Below are 16,844 nucleotides of genomic sequence, written 5' to 3' on the forward strand. Positions count from 1 at the left end.
TCCATTTTCACACAAAGCAGAAAGCAAGGTCATTTGTATTAAGAAAAGGAAGTTGCTTTGGGGAACCAACGAAAACCATTCAGGGCAAGTATTTAGAACTGATGTTTAGAAAGAGTTCATTATTTGCCAGGAGACTGCAATTGTAAACCCTATCACTTATCCGTGCCTTAAAAATGATTTGCAAGATACAAGAAATGTCAGGCCGAGAGGAATGGGGTGGGGGTGGGGGATGAGGGTAGAGGTGAAGTAAGAATGGAAATCAGCGGATATTTGTTCTCAGCTGGTGAGGGGGCTCCCTCCCACTCTCTCCACTTGGCTTGTGTGGAATTTCCCTACTAAAAAACTCTTTTAAAATGTAAAGACTGCATTTAATTCCTCTATGTTCTTATTTTTTTTTATGTTTGTTTATTTTTGAGAGAGAGAAAGAGAGAGACAGAGCATGAGTGGGGGAGGGGCAGAGACAGAGAGGGAGACACAGAGTCCAAAACAGGCTCCAGGCTCCAAGCTGTCAGCACAGAGCCCAACATGGGCCTCGAACTCAGGAACTGTGAGATCGTGACCTGAGCCGAAGTCAGACGCTCAACTGACTGAGCCACCCAGGCACCCCTCACTGTTCTTATTTCTAAAAACAAACACAGACATTGCTTGGTGAATAAGGATAGAGAAGGCACCCATTTCTCTTGACTTCCCAGTAACATAAGCCTTTTCCATCTTTACTTTGTGGGAACAGAAGACTGATAACTCAGGAGGAATGCCAGGGATCTCTGTCTCTTCATTTAATTCAGATTTTGCAAAACAGAACACAGGAAGTCAATACATCAGGCACAGGACAACTGACAGGCAAAAACACAACTATTAAAATGAAACAAATCTCCCAGCATAGCCAAAATATTTGAATTTCAAAAATTATGAAAAAATCCCTTTTACTTACATAAGAAAAACAATCCCAGAACTTCGAAAGAAACTGAGGAAATTTATGAAGAATCAATATGATAATCCATTCTATAAAATATTTTATGGATGCTTGATTATTGATGAAACCAGCATGGAAAATCTTGTCAATAATTCTATTCAAGAAATTCTGAGAAAAATAAAGTTCATAAATTAAATGGTTATGTTATGGTGATTAACTGTTTTATTTTACTGAGATATAATTGATACATAACACTCAAGTTTAAAGTGTACATCATGTTGATTTGATACACTCATGAACTGCAATATGATTGCCACCACGGCATGACCAAGGCGGGAACAATTAAGATACAGTCTTGTAGCAACTTCCAAAATGGCTATCAGGGCACCTGGGTGGCTCAGTCAGTTAAGCGTCTGACTTTGGCTCAGGTCATGAGCTCATAGCTCGTGAGTTCAAGCCCTGCATCAGGCTCTGTGCTGACAGCTCAGAGCCCAGGGCCTGCTTCAGATTCTGCGTCTCCCCCTATCTCTGCCCCTCCCCAGCTCAAGCTCTCTCTCTCTCTCCTTCAAAAATAAATAAATAAATAAAAAAAATTTAAAAAGAAAAAGGCTATTAATTCGAACTTAAATAGTCACCATTAAAAAAAATAACTTCAAGGTTTTTTTTTGTTTTTGTTTTTTAAATTAAGCTCTACACCCAATGTGGGGGCTTGAACTCACAACCCTGAGATCAAGAGTTGCATGCTTGGGGAGCCTGGGTGGCTCAGTCAGTTAAGCGTCTGACTTCGGCTCAGGCCATCTCATAGTTCGTGAGTTCAAGCCCCACGTCAGGCTTTGTGCTGACAGCTCAGAGCCTGCAGCCTACTTTGGATTCTGTGTCCCTCTCTCTCTGCCCCTCCACAGCTTGTGCTTTCTTTCTCTCTCTCAAAAATGAATAACTAAACATTTAAAAGGAGTCGCATGTTGGGGCACCTGGATGGCTCAGTCGGTTGAACATCCGACTCTTGATCTCGGCTCAGGTCAGGATCTCACAGGAACAGGAGTCTGAGCCTGTTTAAAATACTGTACATATTACAGCTCAACACTAAAATGCATTTAAAAAGAAACACGAGAAATGTTTGACTAGGTTAACTGAGAATATTTTGTCTTGGCACAGAAGGGCCCCGAGGACGAGGGGAGTGTCGGGGAGAGGTGGGGGGCACGACAGAGCAGGTGGGCTTGTCAGGAAGAACTCCAGCATGTCTGTGAGGGAGCAGCCACTGCTGAGAATTTTAAATTCTTGTACCTTGTGGTTGCACTTAACTTTCACACCCATCGTGCAAGGCAGGCCACGTGTATTCCCCTGTTGCCCAGCGGGGCACTGGAGTTCAGGGAGGTGGGTGTGAGTTTGAGCCCCACGTTGGGCTCTGTGGTGATGTCACAGAGCCTGCTTGGGATTCTGTCTCTTCTTCTCTCTGACCCTCCCCTGCCTCTGCATGCATGTTCTCACTCAAAATGAATAAATAAACTTAAAAAAATAAATAAAAAATAAAAATAAAAAGGGCTGCATGCTTTACCGACTGGAACCCTGAAACAGCTTAAAATTTTAAGTAATTATCAGATCTACAACTCTCTAAACAGCAAACCTAAAAACTGTTTACTGAATCATAATGATAAGGTACTTTCCTGGGTACTTTATAATTTGCTTGGACATAAAGTCTATGAGGAAGGTTATTGCTCTGTATTTTCATAGGGAAAAGAAAAGATTCAGAAAAGTTAAATATTTTTTCAAAACCTGGCAGGTGGCAGAATTCAGATTCAAACCAGCATCCATCAAGATGTCATGGGCTTAAAACTTGGAACAGGAAGGACTGATGCCAGAGTCCGCAGGAGGCAAACGAGACCCAGGAGAAGCAGGTCCGGGGCTCCTTTCTCCCTTTGGACTGCACATCACCTGCCCTTACAGCCTCCCCAGTTCTTCTGGCCAAGACCTTGAGCTCCCACATCATCCTCGCTCGCCCCAGCCTTCTTTTCAAAATTATACTTCCATTTGGGTAAGGGACCATACCTAAGTAGCAGGTAAAAATATGTACACATACATACTTCTGTAACATATAAACACATTTATGATGTATACTTCTTTATTTTAAAGAAGAATCTATCTTCAAAACATTTCTAATTGGCAGAAGAGGAGCAGACAAGCTCATTTGTGGGCCCTGAGACAGCTCCGTAAAATCCGGCTTGGAGTCGGGTAGAGCCAGCTGTGAAATTCCACCCCCATCATTCAGCCGCCGCGTTATCGTGCAGGCAGGTCACCCGCCTCCCTGAACTCCAGGGCCCTGCTAGGCAACAGGGGCACACGCGTGGCCTGCCTTGCACGATGGGTGTGAAAGTTAAGTGCAACCACAAGGTACAAGAATTTAAAATTCTCAGCAGTGGCTGCTCCCTCACAGACATGCTGAAGTTCTTCCTGACAAGCCCACCTGCTCGGTCGTGCCCCCCACCTCTCCCCAACACTCCCCTCATCCTCGGGGCCCTTCTGTGCCAAGACAAAAAAAACATTCTCAGTTAACCTAGTCAAACATTTCTAGTGTTTCTTTTTAAATGCATTTTAGTGTTTAACTATAATACGTACGGTATTTTAAAAATCAGATAACATGAAGAGGCCTATGATGAAAATCAGCAGCCCCCACACATCTGCTAAGATTCCTCCCCAGAAAGGACACTTTTAGCCATTTCCTCTTACATTTATCCAAACAATTTACTTGGACATACTTCTGTACTTATAGTTACTTAAGTGTTTATCTCTCACAGATAGAAGGCTTCATAAGTTGTATTAAAAAGGAGTTTGCTATGTTTTTAAAACTCTCTGAAACATTTAAAAGACTTCAGGAGGGAAGACGGGGTGTCTGGTGGCTCAGTGGGTTAAGCATCCAACTTCGGCTCAGGTCATGATCTCGCGGTCCATGGGTTTGAGCCCCATTATCGGGCTCTGTGTTGACAGCTCAGAGCCTGGAACCTGCTTCAGATTCTGTGTCTCCCTCTCTCTCTGCCCCTCCCCTGCTTGCATTCTCTCTCTCACTCACTCAAAAATAAATAAACATTAAAAAAAAAAAAAAAAAAAAGACCTTAGGAGGGAAGAACAGTAAACTCTGAGATCAGAGGAAAACTTTTTGCATTCAAAAATGCTTTTTAAAATTGTGTGAGATATACCTAACTTTCCAATAATGACCTATTTTCTTAACAGGAATCCTAAGCAAAGATGATCAGAGAAATCAGATTCCATTCACTCTTCCTCAGGGAAGAGAAAAGTAACTGGACAAAGACTGTTGTAATAGATTAAGATCTTGGCCTTGCCTTAGCTGGTTTATATGATCACAGAATTCATGAAATTAAGGGGGGAAAATCAGCCATGGGAAATGACTATCTCATCCAAAACAACAGCACTCCAAAGTAACTTAGCTGTGGGAAACGAGAAGTGAGCGGACCTATATTTTCTAATCAAATGGCACACCAGACATTAAACAGTTACGATGTTATTTACATTAGGTAAGAAAAAAAGAAGAAAAAACATTAAGTAGTGCCATGTAAACTAGTTTCCAATTTATTTCTACGATGCCTAATTGCCTTAGGATTCTTTCCACTAAACAAAAACAGAAACAAAAACAAAACAACAAAACAAATGAATAACTTCAATTTTAAGAACTGAAGAATAAATTTTAAGATTACTTTCTCAGTATTAAAACAGCACATGACAGTTTTTACTATTTTTTGTTCCGTATCAAAATATCATGCTTAAAGGTACCGATGGAATACAAATTATACCTGATCAAACCTGGGGAAAATCACCAGTAGCGCCTGCCATATTCGGTTCTTCACTCTGTGCTGTTGAGAATTCACATAGTATCGGGTTCTGGACTTGGACACCAACTCATCCTGGGGTGGGGAGAGGACAAGGATCACATTACCCACGGAATTTGTGATCAGTGAGAACAAAACCAATGACAACTTCAAATTTAAAAGGTGTCAACAGTGCAGAGGCGCTCATGACCCCTCCCCAAAGGCAGAAAGGAAGGTAAGTAAAGACGCTTTCTTATGAACACTTGATTTCCCTTCAACACCATGAATTTAGTTGCTTTTGTTAATTTATCTGCTTTTCAAGTTAGAAAAGAGATCATAAAACTGCAGTTGGCACAAAAAGTATTTGGAAATATCTGTCTGTGCCTTTGTGGCCACTTTAATGTGGAGATATGGGGTCACGGGGGTGAGGAGAGATGGAGACAGTTGACATGTTTTACGATGTACCAATATACGCGCTTCTCAGCTGCTGCCTCGGTGTCCTGTGGAAGTTTGCGGTAATGGTATCTGCAATTTGATGTGAACACCATCAAGGGAGGGCAGTGCGGTCCACGCCTTCAGCAGACACCAGAGAATGGCAGCAGGGGGACTCTTCCATTTCTTGCTTGTGATGGTCCGTGCTGTCTAAATTCAGCCAACTGCCAGGCTGACTTTTGTTCTATAACTACTAGTGCTTAGCTGCTGAGTTATGATTGCAATAAAGAGCGTGCTAACATTTTCATGGGGCACCTGGGTGGCTCAGTCGGTTAAGCGTCCGACTTCAGCTCAGGTCATAATCTCACAGTTCGAGCCCCGTGTAGGGCTCTGTGCTGACGGCTCAGAGCCCCCTCTCTCTCTGCCCCTTTCCTGCTCACACTCTGTCTCTCTCAAGAATAAACATTAAAAAATTTTTTAAAAAAGTGTGATAACATTTTCAAATGTCCTAGCAATGAAAAAGTAGGTCATCTGCTATCTCCAAACCCAGTCATCGAATGAGACAATCCTCATCTACTTGATAAATTCTGTGATCTTTCTTCACTGATCCCATCCTATGCATGTCAATATGTATATAATTTCATGACAATAGCTAAGTTAACGTAGAGTTTAATGCCTCCTGACGACGGTTAAGATCTCACAGCCTCCTCTCTTGCCATGATTTCTTTGGGGACGTTTTCTTCTGAAAGACGTGATTCAGGTTTCACGTCCTACTCAGCCCGGATGCAGCTAAGAATGGAACCATCACTAGGGCGATCACACAGCACGCTGGAGCATCACTGGCCCAGTACACTTGCCACCGGGGCCTCACTGGAGTCACCGTCCTCACTTGGAAGTGCTAACATTCCCTCTTCGGCTCAAAATTTCCTGTCCTTTCACTTGTTCCACTCAATGAACTCTTTTATTCGGAAACATTTTTCTTTTCTCTGCCAGCCCGTCAATCTCTCTAGCTTCTTGCGCCTCCTGACCCACCCTGGGCCCAAGAACAATCTCTACGCTATCTTCAAGAGCACATTCAATTTCTTTCACTACACCCTCAAACCCATTTGCAAATTCCCTACTTTTGAAACAACCCAGTGGTCTTATGTAATCTGATCCTACTTTCAAGTTGCCAGGCACTGCTGAAGAAAAGAAAAATCATCTGCTCCAACCGACTTCATCGAAAGCATGTATTCTGGGCCCTGACCGCCACCAGACCGGTGGTCTCCAAGTCTACAGAGTTTCAGGATCACCTTGAGGGCTCCTTTGAACAGACTGCTGGCCCACCCCCAGAGCTTCTGATTCAGCAGAAGGCGGATGGAGCCCTGGAATCTGCATTTCTAACATGTTCCCTGGTGATTAAAGCTGCCAGTCCAGAGAACACACTTTCAGAATGATTCCACTCATAAATGGAATCGAAAAAAACCAAACCAAAACAAACAAACAAACAGCAGAATGAGAACTCCAAATCCAGAGAACTGATGGCTCCCAGAGGGAACGGGGGTGGGGGGCTTGGTGAAACGGGTGAAGGGGAGAGGGAATACAGGCTTCCAGTTATGGCATGAGTAAGTTGTGGGAATAAGAAGCAGACCATAAGAATAGCCAATGACATGGTAAGAGTGATGGAGCAGGACAGGTCACAGCTACACTTGTGGTGAACACAGCATAACGTAGAAACCTATCCAATCACTAAGTTGTACACCTGACGCTAATCTAACATCATGCCAACTACACCCAATTAAGAAAGAATTACTGTGTTCGACCATCATTTTGCTTTTCTCAAGTCTCGTCCCATTCCTATTTCCACAAAAACAAGTTAAAATCTTTCCTACTTTCCCAAAGCCTTGAACCCGGTCCGGTTTTTTTACTCTGACCATGTGATCTTTCCCACTTCAACAATCCTCCTTCAACCTTCCTCACTCAACTTTCTGTCTCCAGCCTTCATCTTCTCGTATGCGAGGAAGAAAGGTCTTTGGGTTTCCTTCCGAGATTCATCAAATCAGTTTTTTAAAAGTACAATTCTTGCGTTTTGTGCATGTCCGCTACCCCTTCACTCTACTGCAGACCGGCCCTACCCAGTGGGCTTCCGAAATCTCAGAAATGCCTCCCAGCTTCTCTCCTCGGCGCCCGACCTGCTCTCAGCTACGGTGGATGCCACTGGTAACAGCCCCTAGACACAGCTTGTGGTGGAAAAGAAGAGGCTCTGAGTTTGAACTCGTGCTCTGAGATTAAAGGTTATAATCATGGACAAATTCATAGAGGTTTCTATGCCAAATTTTCTACAGATGAGGTTTTTCTTTTTTCTAATGTTTATTTTTGAGAGAGAGAGAGAGAGAGAGAGACAAAGCAGGAGGGGGAGGGGTACGGAGAGAGGAGGCACAGAGGACCTGAAGCGGGCTCTGAGCTGACAGCAGTGAGCACGATGCAGGGCTTAAACTCACGAACCTTGAGATCCTGACCTGAGCTGAAGTCAACGTTTAACCAACTGACCCACCCAGACGCCCCCTGTAGACAAGAGTTTTAAATGAGATCAGTCAAGAACACTAGCAGCACCAGGCCAGCACCATCTAATTCTGCTTCTGTTCTCCTTTCTCAGACCTCTTTTTCATGATCTTTCTCTGGTTCTTTTTCCTATCAACATACTTCAAATGTCAGTGTTTTCTAAATTCCCATTTTTAGCCTCCTCCTAGACGTTCTTGTCTTCAAAGTTTCAGCTATCACCAGGTAGGATGGCTTCCATCTCTTTCCTAAATATCATACTCCTGTCTGTTACTGGGTAATTTCACATGGAGGCCCCAACGCAACTCAAATGTCATATACCCAACACTAAGTTATATTCTCAGATTTTCTCGTTCACCTGACCGAAATTGGGATAAGGGACTGAAACATATCAATATGTTTAAGTTAAAAAAATAAAATAAAATAAAAAACAAAACAAAACAAAAAACATCACTGATCACCATTAGAAGAAACTAGAATACACTAGGAAGCTAATTTAATTCATTATTTTGAAAACTGGTAAGTAACAGGAAAAAAGCAAGCGTTTATCCTGCCTTTCCTATAGGAAACATACCTCAGGGTATCTAAATACTTCATATTTGGGTACACAGGAACTTCAGCCAATAAATGAAAAAGGAATAAAATAATTAGAGTATCACCATTTTGGGGCGTCTGGGTGGCTCAGCCGGTTAAGCGGCCGACTTCGGCTCAGGTCATGATCTCCTGGTCCGTGAGTTCAAGCCCCGCGTCGGGCTCTGTGCTGACAGCTCAGAGCCTGGAGCCTGTTTCAGATTCTGTGTCTCCCTCTCTCTGACCCTCCCCCGTTCATGAGCTGTCTCTCCCTGTCTCAAAAATAAATAAACGTTAAAAAAAAAAAATTTAGAGTATCACCATTTTGAAAGAATTAATGGAATGAGACAATTCATCAATGACTAACATCCCAAAAGAAGAGACAGCCAAATACTCTAAGCTTCCTGATGCATGTACACTCTGCTCCACCTCTACCCCCAAAAGGAAAATCAAACCTAAATCTGATCAAGGCTCTAGATCTCAATACCATCTTGTATGAAGCGGTCAGAAAAACATCGTAAATGGCACCACAGAAATTCAAACAGCAAAATCCAGTTTGTGGAAGTCTCTACAATGAAAACAATCCGCTTTCTGCCAAAAATACATTCAAGTTTAAAAAGAATGAGGAGGGGTATCTGTAGATGAAAGGACATTAGAGACATCTCAACCAACCGAAGGAACGGACCTTATTTGGGGTCATGTTTCAACCAAACTGACAAAAATGTAAAGCAATCAGGTAGATTTAAACACTGACTGGATTATTTGATAATACTAAGGAATTATGAATTCAGGTGTGAAAATGGTATTGTGGGTGTGGCTAAAAAAAGAATTCTCATCTTTTTGAGATACATACTGAAATATTTAGAAATGAAACTCACGTCTGGGATTGGCTTCAAAATGATGTGTGCTGGGGGGAATGTCAGACCCGACAAGACTGTCCATCGCTGATAACTGGGCCAGGAACTGATCACTTTGGAAGCTACTTTGACAAAATCTTTGCAAGTTCCCAGTAAAAGGTAAGCAGAGAGCTACCCACACAGGCCTCAGTAAAGCCTAAAGAACTAGAAGAAGAAAGAGTGGGCTGCAAAGGCCAGGCGCTCAGTAGCCGCTTGCCCACGGGGTGGCCAGGCCGCCGTGAGCCTGGAGCCAGGCAGCGGGGGCCCGACGCACTCACGGCGCCTCTTTCCAAAGCAGGTCTTCCGTGGCGCCAGGCGGCCCTTGAAGATCTGCCCAGGCGGCCACCACGTCCTCTTGCTCCGGTTCACTCTATCCGTCCATGCACTCGAAACTATGTGCGTGTCCACACACGTGCGTGTCACCTACAATGACACGTTAGACACGGTTGTCTAAGCAGTGACACGGCGGTGTGGAATTCCACCCTCTGTGGCTCCGGCACTTTAACCACGACCGTGTATTAATTCTAACCGAGATCTTCGCTACAACTTCAACCTCCACCTCGGTTTTCAAACGCCGTGTTTCTGCGTCTTCCCTCTAGAAACGACCCTGCCTCCTGGCTCAGAACACAAGCGCGTCAGGCGTTCCCTCCTTTCACACAGACTCAGCGCCGCCCCCCTGCTCTGTTCCCCAGCTCGGAGGACGCGGTGTCCCTCCGAGCTACAGCTACCCAGCCCACCCCGGTCTGAGTACGATCCTTTTCCACTGTCTCTAGGATTATTCTTTCATTTTTTATTTTCAAATTACCTTTTTCATGTATTATTTGCTCTGCTCAGTTTTCTTCACCTTCGAAAAACAACTCCTGGGCCTGAGCAAGTGTCTAACATAACTTTTTTGTCTTTACTTTTCCAGCTCTTAAATAAAGCTAATCCTTCTGTTGGACATTAGGGCCAACAGACTAGACTATTCAAGGATTTTTTTAAAAATATAGTTCGTGTGCCATAAAAATCACCATTTTAAAGTGTCCAATTCAGTGGGTTTGTGTGTATTCACAAAGCTGTGCAACCATCACCACTGTTTATTCCAGAACATTCTCATCACTCTGAAGAGAAGTCCTGTGCCCATTAGCATTCACTTCCCGATCTCTCACCCTGACCCTGCAGCCACTCATCTATTCTGTCCCTACAGTTTTCCCCATCCTGGACACTACATATAAATGGAATCGCACGGTATGTGGCCCTTTATGATGGGCTTCTTTTCACCTAGGACAACGACTTCAAGGTCCACCAACGTGAACCTTCTAAGAGCCAGCCTGGTGGATGCGAAGTGGCTACTCGAGGACTTCACCTGTGTGACCACCCTGGCCTCTCCACTACTATCATCCGCCCGCCCCCCCACCCCGATCATTTCCTTCAACATACAAACAACCTCTGACCCACGCCCTCCTCCAGACACCATCCCGTTACCCCCTCTCATCAGAGCGAACTCAAGAGTGCCTCTGCTCATCTCCACTGGCTCCACAACCATTTTCTTCTCAGCCCTTCCATCGAGGCTTCTTATTCTCACCATCCCAGTCAAAGGTCTTTGGAGAGGTGGCCAACGACGGCCTTCTTGCCGAATCCCACGGATGACGGGCATCCTCATGTCCCTCCACGCCTCCAGCCAGCACTTCCCTCGCGTGGCCTGGGGACACCAGCCTCTCCCGGAGTCCTCCAGCCTCACTGACAATGCACCCAGAGTTCCGTCCAATGTCACCTATCAGAGAGGCCCTCTCTGACCCTCCAAATAGCTGTCCCTTGTCCTTATTCTGCTTTTCTTTGAAACACTCTTATATCTCATATCACGTATCAGTGTTCACTATGATACATCTGTGTGTTCTATCTGACGGAGTATCCTGCAACTCTAAAGTCTACTCATCCTTCAGGAAACCAGTAAAACACTATTTCCTCAGAGACATGCCCACCGACTCCAACAGTGCAAAGAAGGGAATTTTTACATTAAAAAATCCCCACTTCCTAGATTGTACCTGACGCTGATCTGCTATGTGCGGAACATAAATGCGTGATGAACACTGTTATTTCAGTACAAGTGGCTTAAGTGGGTGCTATGGCCATCAGTTATAACCCAGCTTGGCCCAGAGGTGACAAAGCAGACCGGGACTCCATCTATCTCAGCCTCAAATTCAGAAGAGAGCATTAGATTTAACTTTACTCCTTTTATCTTCTTCCTAGATTTATAAATGATTTGGCAAACAACAAAAAAAAATCAGTTCTTCAAATCACGCCACTTCCTAAATTTTTTACCTTTTTATTCCATTTCTTATATAAAGCAATGTATGGATATATGACTCTAAACATAACCGCTTTTGACTGGTACTAGGAAATACACTGAGCAAAGTGTAGACAGTACAGGGAAAATCTTCTTCTCTAAAACCAAACAATTGGACAATCGCTAATGTTTAACTAAAAACGTGTTTTTTTCTTGATAAAAAATATTCAGAATACTACCGTGTTGACATAGTTAGCTATCAAGAACAAAGATTTAAAGTATAAAATAAGGCATATTTACTTTATCTAATAGCTTGATTGCAAGATCTTCCACAAACAACTTATGAGACATATTTGAGCCATCTAATAAACACAGGAATTTGACAGCACAAATTCTCACATAATGGTCTTCTCTCTTAGTACTAAAAAAACGTAAAATGACAAACTATGTTAATACATTTTCAAAACAGAAAAATAGGTCACGTATTCATTTCAAAATATCAAAACCTTCCAAAGATTTCTAAAATTAAGGAGCTCCGTACTTGATGACAATGCTTTTTTGTAGTTTAGGATAATGCAAGATGACAAATGGATATATCAAAAAGAGAGCCTGTACTGAAGGTCCGAATGAGCACAAATTCACCCAGACTTCTGGTAAAACAGTGCACACACCACCCATCCTGGGTCAGTCAGATCTCTGTGGACAGAACAGATCACAGCTCATGAAATGGTTCCTTAAAGACGACCACGGACACCTGTTTGCTGGGGGCCATGAACGCACATCAAACACCCGATCACTTGTCTTTACTGTGCACACAGTGTATGCACGTTCTCCGAGTGCTGGGCAGACTCGGGAGCAGTGCACGCTCTGAGCAACCTGTATGTTCAGTATCCACATGTGGGAAGATCAGTTAAGTGACATTGTCAATACATGTTTCCAAAGCTCATTAGAGCTGTTATAACGTCGGCAAATGTCACTTTAACAACAAAACATTCGTCTAGTAGAGACCAAAGTATTTTGAAAGCATCAAATAAAAAATTTCACTTTTATTGCTACTTTCAACCAGCCAAGAAAACAAAAAATCAGTTAAACAATTAACAATGAAAAATGTATTAAGTAGAAGAGTGGCAAGTGACTTAAAAAACAGCTATAACTTTTGGAATAATTAACACTGTGATACCTATATGCAATTATCATTTGTGCATTTTTTATGAACATCTAAACACACATTTTTGAAAAATATATGAAAAAAAAATTTTTAAAAGGCTACTTGACAAGCTCTAAAAAAATTAATTCAGAGGTTAGATAAGAACAGTCTTACCCTAGAAATCAAAACTTTAGGGCCTATTCCAGAAGTAATTTTATTTTCATGTGTAGTATGTTGACTTGTTAAATGGTAAGTTGTGACCAAAACTAAGAGAATACTATGTGTATGTTGATGACCACCCCTCCACCTAAAAAAGAAAAGAGATTGGGGTTTTGTGATCCCCGTAGTCACTTTCTTATTTATACTGGATTTTGCGGTAAAATGTGTTTTTCTCCAAGAAAATTCTCATTTATTCCCGTCAAGAATGTGATATTGGGGCACGTGGGTGGTTCAGTCACTTAAGCATCCGACTTCGGCTCAGGTCATGATCTCATGGTTCGTGGGTTCAAGCCCCGCGTCGGGCTCTGTGCTGGCAACTCAGAGCCTGGAGCCTGCTTCAGATTCTGTGTCTCCTTCTGTTTGTCCCACCCCCACTCATGCTCTGTCTCTCTCAAAAATAAACATTAAAAAAAAAAATTTAAAAAAAAAAAGAACGTGATAACATTGTAAAAAGATGTCTTCCAATGTCATTTGTTATAATTTCTTCTCACTTTTTCTTCATCTTCAAAACATTTTTTGAGCTTATCAAATTTTAGTAAAAAGTTTTACATCTAGAGAAAATATATTAGCTAGGGAATGTAATTTCTAACATGCTTTTGAAGGCTCTTTCACTATCTTATAGATATCACTGCGAAACACTTATTAAATGTAACAAACACAAGATGTCTCTCATCTGATGTTAAATTTTGAATATTCCATTTATATCAAGACATGGAAAATCCACCATACTTACTTTTCTATAACAGTGTTGGCTGCACAATCATGGCCAAGATTTTCTATGTAGGTCTGCACATCCTGAATAAGTCTTCCCATAAAAAATATTTGACAAAGAACAGGTTTTAGACAGGAAAATATTAAAACCCCAAATTTAAAGTTAACTAATACTTTGTATCTGTCTAATTGAAAGCCTCAAAGTAGGGGCACCTGGGTGGCTCTGTCAGTTGAGCGTCTGACTCTTGATTTTAGCTCAGGTCATGAGCTCACGGTTCATGAGTTCGAGCCCCACATCAGGCTCCATGTTGACAGTGTGGAGCCTGCTTGAGATATTCTCTCTCTCTCTCTCTCTCTCTCTGCCCCTCCCCCTCTCTCACTCTCTGAAAATAAACTTAAAAAATAAATAAAATAAAAATTTGAAATCCTCAAGATAAAGACATAATCCTACTCAAGTAGGTACTTAATAGAAATGAAGACAGGTTGAAAATGGTGTCTTTTACCTTTGATCACGCCTAAACACAGTTCCAAATATACAGGCCTCAAGGACAAGTTCGCTGTAATTTTTAGCAGTTGATAAAGACACTTGGGACACATTTGAAGCAGAAACTATCCAAGATTTGCAGCAATAACTTATCAGTGTATTGAAGACTCCAGTTTTTATAGCAGACATTTCAATTATCTTGTACATAATCTGGAATGAAATACAATGGTCATTTTATTCTTTGACCCATTTAGGTTAAAAAAAAAAAGTGTTGCTAAAACAACTTGTTTGATGGCTTCCAAGGACAGTTTCAACCTAACCACAGAGGATAAAAAGTTAAAAATTCTTTATCGTTAAAAGTTTTGCAAGATGATTGATAATCACAGAATGCTTATTTTTCATTCCTCGGTAATAAAACTAAATGCAATTTCACTGATAGTGATATTCTCCCCAGACTCTCCAAAAGAAAAAACTGCCCAAAGTAATAGAATGGAAGGGAGAAAAATCTCTCACCCTTTATATTTTCAGTTTCCTTTGCATTTTGTCACCGCCTCCCTCCCTTCTCTGAGGCAGCAAAGACCCTGGTCTCTAGGTGTGTGCTGTGGGACAGGCAAGGACAGAGAGGCAGTGCAGGGACAGCAGCGTCATAAAAGGACTTCATTTTCCATTTCCCCCCTGGATAACAAGGTCTACACGAGTTCCTAGACATGACGTCCTTCCACCACGATACGTCCCCTACCGTGTATCAGTGGTTGGAATCGCCAATGCCTTCAGGAACCAGGAAGACCTTTTGATTACGGTTATATTCAGAGACTTGTTCCTTTATACAAGAAAAGCAACAGCATAAATGTGGTGACAGAGGGCACCTGCCGTCTGCCATTGGTCTCCAGGATGGTCAAGGACTGGTTGTGGAGAAATGTAAGGGGCGTGCCCTATCTGGACGGGCAGCTCCTAGGAGTGGCCAGGTCATCCAATTCTCCAGCATTCCAAGAGAAGGGAAACAGACTTTCATGCAAATTGCCTAATTCTTAAAAGTTGGCAACTAATTAAAAAAACTTTTTAAGCATTATATGAATCAAAGTAAGTTTCTGTGGCACGTGTGGTTCACAGGCTACCCTTTTGCACATCTCTTCCATTTAACAGGTTCTGTTCTTACTCATGACACTGAAGAAGGTTCAAAATACATACTGACTGAATGAATACATAACAGCAAATCTAATACGTAATTACAAACAGAACTCTCTTCTTCCTCACGTGCTACAGGTCACACAAATTAAAAAAACAAAAAGTTACCTCCTTTTAACCTAAAGTAGTCAAATTCATAGAAACAAAGTAGAACGGTGGTTGCCGGGGGAGGGAGAGAAGGGGAGCTGTTTAATGAGTACAGAGTTCCAGTTCAAGTTCAAAAAGTTCTGGAGACCTGTTCCAACATGACCATACTTAACTCTACTGAACTCGAAAAATGTAAGAAGGTACATTTTACATTATGCATTTTTACCCCAATGTAAAAAAAGTTACCTCTTTTATTTTGAAGTATGCCTGGCCCTTGATTTTTGCAGCAGTGGTAAGAACTTTGGTATCAAAAACAAATTGAACAAAAGCTTTTAAATTAGACCAGAATATCAGCTGAGTGTTGCTTAAAGCAGATATAATTTTCCAAGCCATGTCAAAGGACTCCACACAGAGTGATTCAGAGGAGGTCAAAAGCTGGTAGGAAAAAAAAAAAAGAAAAGAAAAAAAAGAAATACGTAATTATGTCTTAATTTCAGAAACTAATCTCTGTTCTGTAGTTATTCTTCACTTCAGGTCTCACTTTCTCTCACCTTGGGAACCAAAATTTTCATGCAGTGGAACACAGGCAGGACCTGATCCGAAGGCAGGACCGTGAGGGCTTCGAGAGCGGCCTGCAGGGTCCTTACTGGCATTTGGACGGCAGGTAGGATGGGTTCCAGAACTTCACCCTCTGAGGTTGGTATCAGGGTGTGATATTTCTTCAGCAAGAAAGAGAGGCAGACCCACTGATCATGGAGATATTGTGCAACTATTTTCCCCCATCCTTGGGAAGACGAGGATTCTTCGCAAAGACTGAAACAAAAGATCAAGTCACTGCCCCAGGCCTCCGCCAGTCTGTGTCGGCCTCTCCTGCATGTAGTGCACTATCCTCAGCTCATCTCCAAATCCCCATCCCCGATAAATAAGGTTGGGCCATCGCTCATTATCTCAATGACTAAAAACAAAACTGAAACTGTAAACGGGAGCAGAAAGACGCCCTTCGTGTAGCAGCTGTCCTCCAGGGTGCACACGCCTACCTGCTCTCCTCCTCTGCGTGGGGCTTCTGCAGCATGTGATTGAGCGGGAGAGCGGAGAGGAACCTCTCCGTGGGCCCAGCCTCCAGAGAGCCGAGCTGCACTTCCGGCGTCCGGTCGGTGGCCTCACACACCGTGGCCAAGGCAGCCATGCTAATGACCCTCCGGACCTGCGTGCCCAGCGTGGGCTCCTGAGGGGGAAACGGAACAATCTTATTTCACGTAGGCCAGTCCCACCCAGGCAGGACCCGAGAGCCCAGCCTACGGACGCCTCACACCCTCCCGTCCCCCTCCCGGCGACCGCCCATCAGTGAGAACAAGGGGGAACCCGACACCGCCCGTCAGGTTCGTTCGCTTCGCCACTTCCGTACGGATGGGCGGTGAACAAATGTAAGGGGGCAATAAAAATTCAACAGTTCCGACTAGGAAGACAACTGGATCGCTTCGATTTGGGGGGTGGGTCCCTGGAAGCAGTCCCGTGACGGATGAGCCGCACACAGAGCCCGCGAGTATACGTGAAGCAGCACTTCTCCATCTTTTTCCT

The 16,844-nt window shown here is 43.0% G+C and overlaps 1 protein-coding gene across 2 annotated transcripts in view; it reads right to left on the bottom strand.

Moving 5' to 3' along the window:
• The window catches only part of TARBP1 (tRNA guanosine 2 -O-methyltransferase TARBP1), a 90,277-nt gene that overhangs the window by 26,888 nt on the left and 46,545 nt on the right, over positions 1-16,844 (bottom strand). For both annotated transcript variants that reach the window (XM_060642845.3, XM_060642848.3), the window contains exons 15-22: positions 16,304-16,491; positions 15,818-16,079; positions 15,513-15,701; positions 14,014-14,204; positions 13,533-13,604; positions 11,734-11,854; positions 4,717-4,827; positions 932-1,081 (exon numbers count right to left, since the gene is read on the bottom strand). In XM_060642845.3, the coding sequence (XP_060498828.3) occupies positions 932-1,081; positions 4,717-4,827; positions 11,734-11,854; positions 13,533-13,604; positions 14,014-14,204; positions 15,513-15,701; positions 15,818-16,079; positions 16,304-16,491 (1,284 nt within the window). The remainder of the gene's footprint in view (positions 1-931; positions 1,082-4,716; positions 4,828-11,733; positions 11,855-13,532; positions 13,605-14,013; positions 14,205-15,512; positions 15,702-15,817; positions 16,080-16,303; positions 16,492-16,844) is intronic.

The sequence above is a fragment of the Panthera onca genome, chromosome D2 (genome assembly GCF_046562875.1).
Source record: "Panthera onca isolate mPanOnc1 chromosome D2, mPanOnc1 haplotype 2, whole genome shotgun sequence".
Lineage (NCBI taxonomy): Eukaryota > Metazoa > Chordata > Mammalia > Carnivora > Felidae > Panthera > Panthera onca.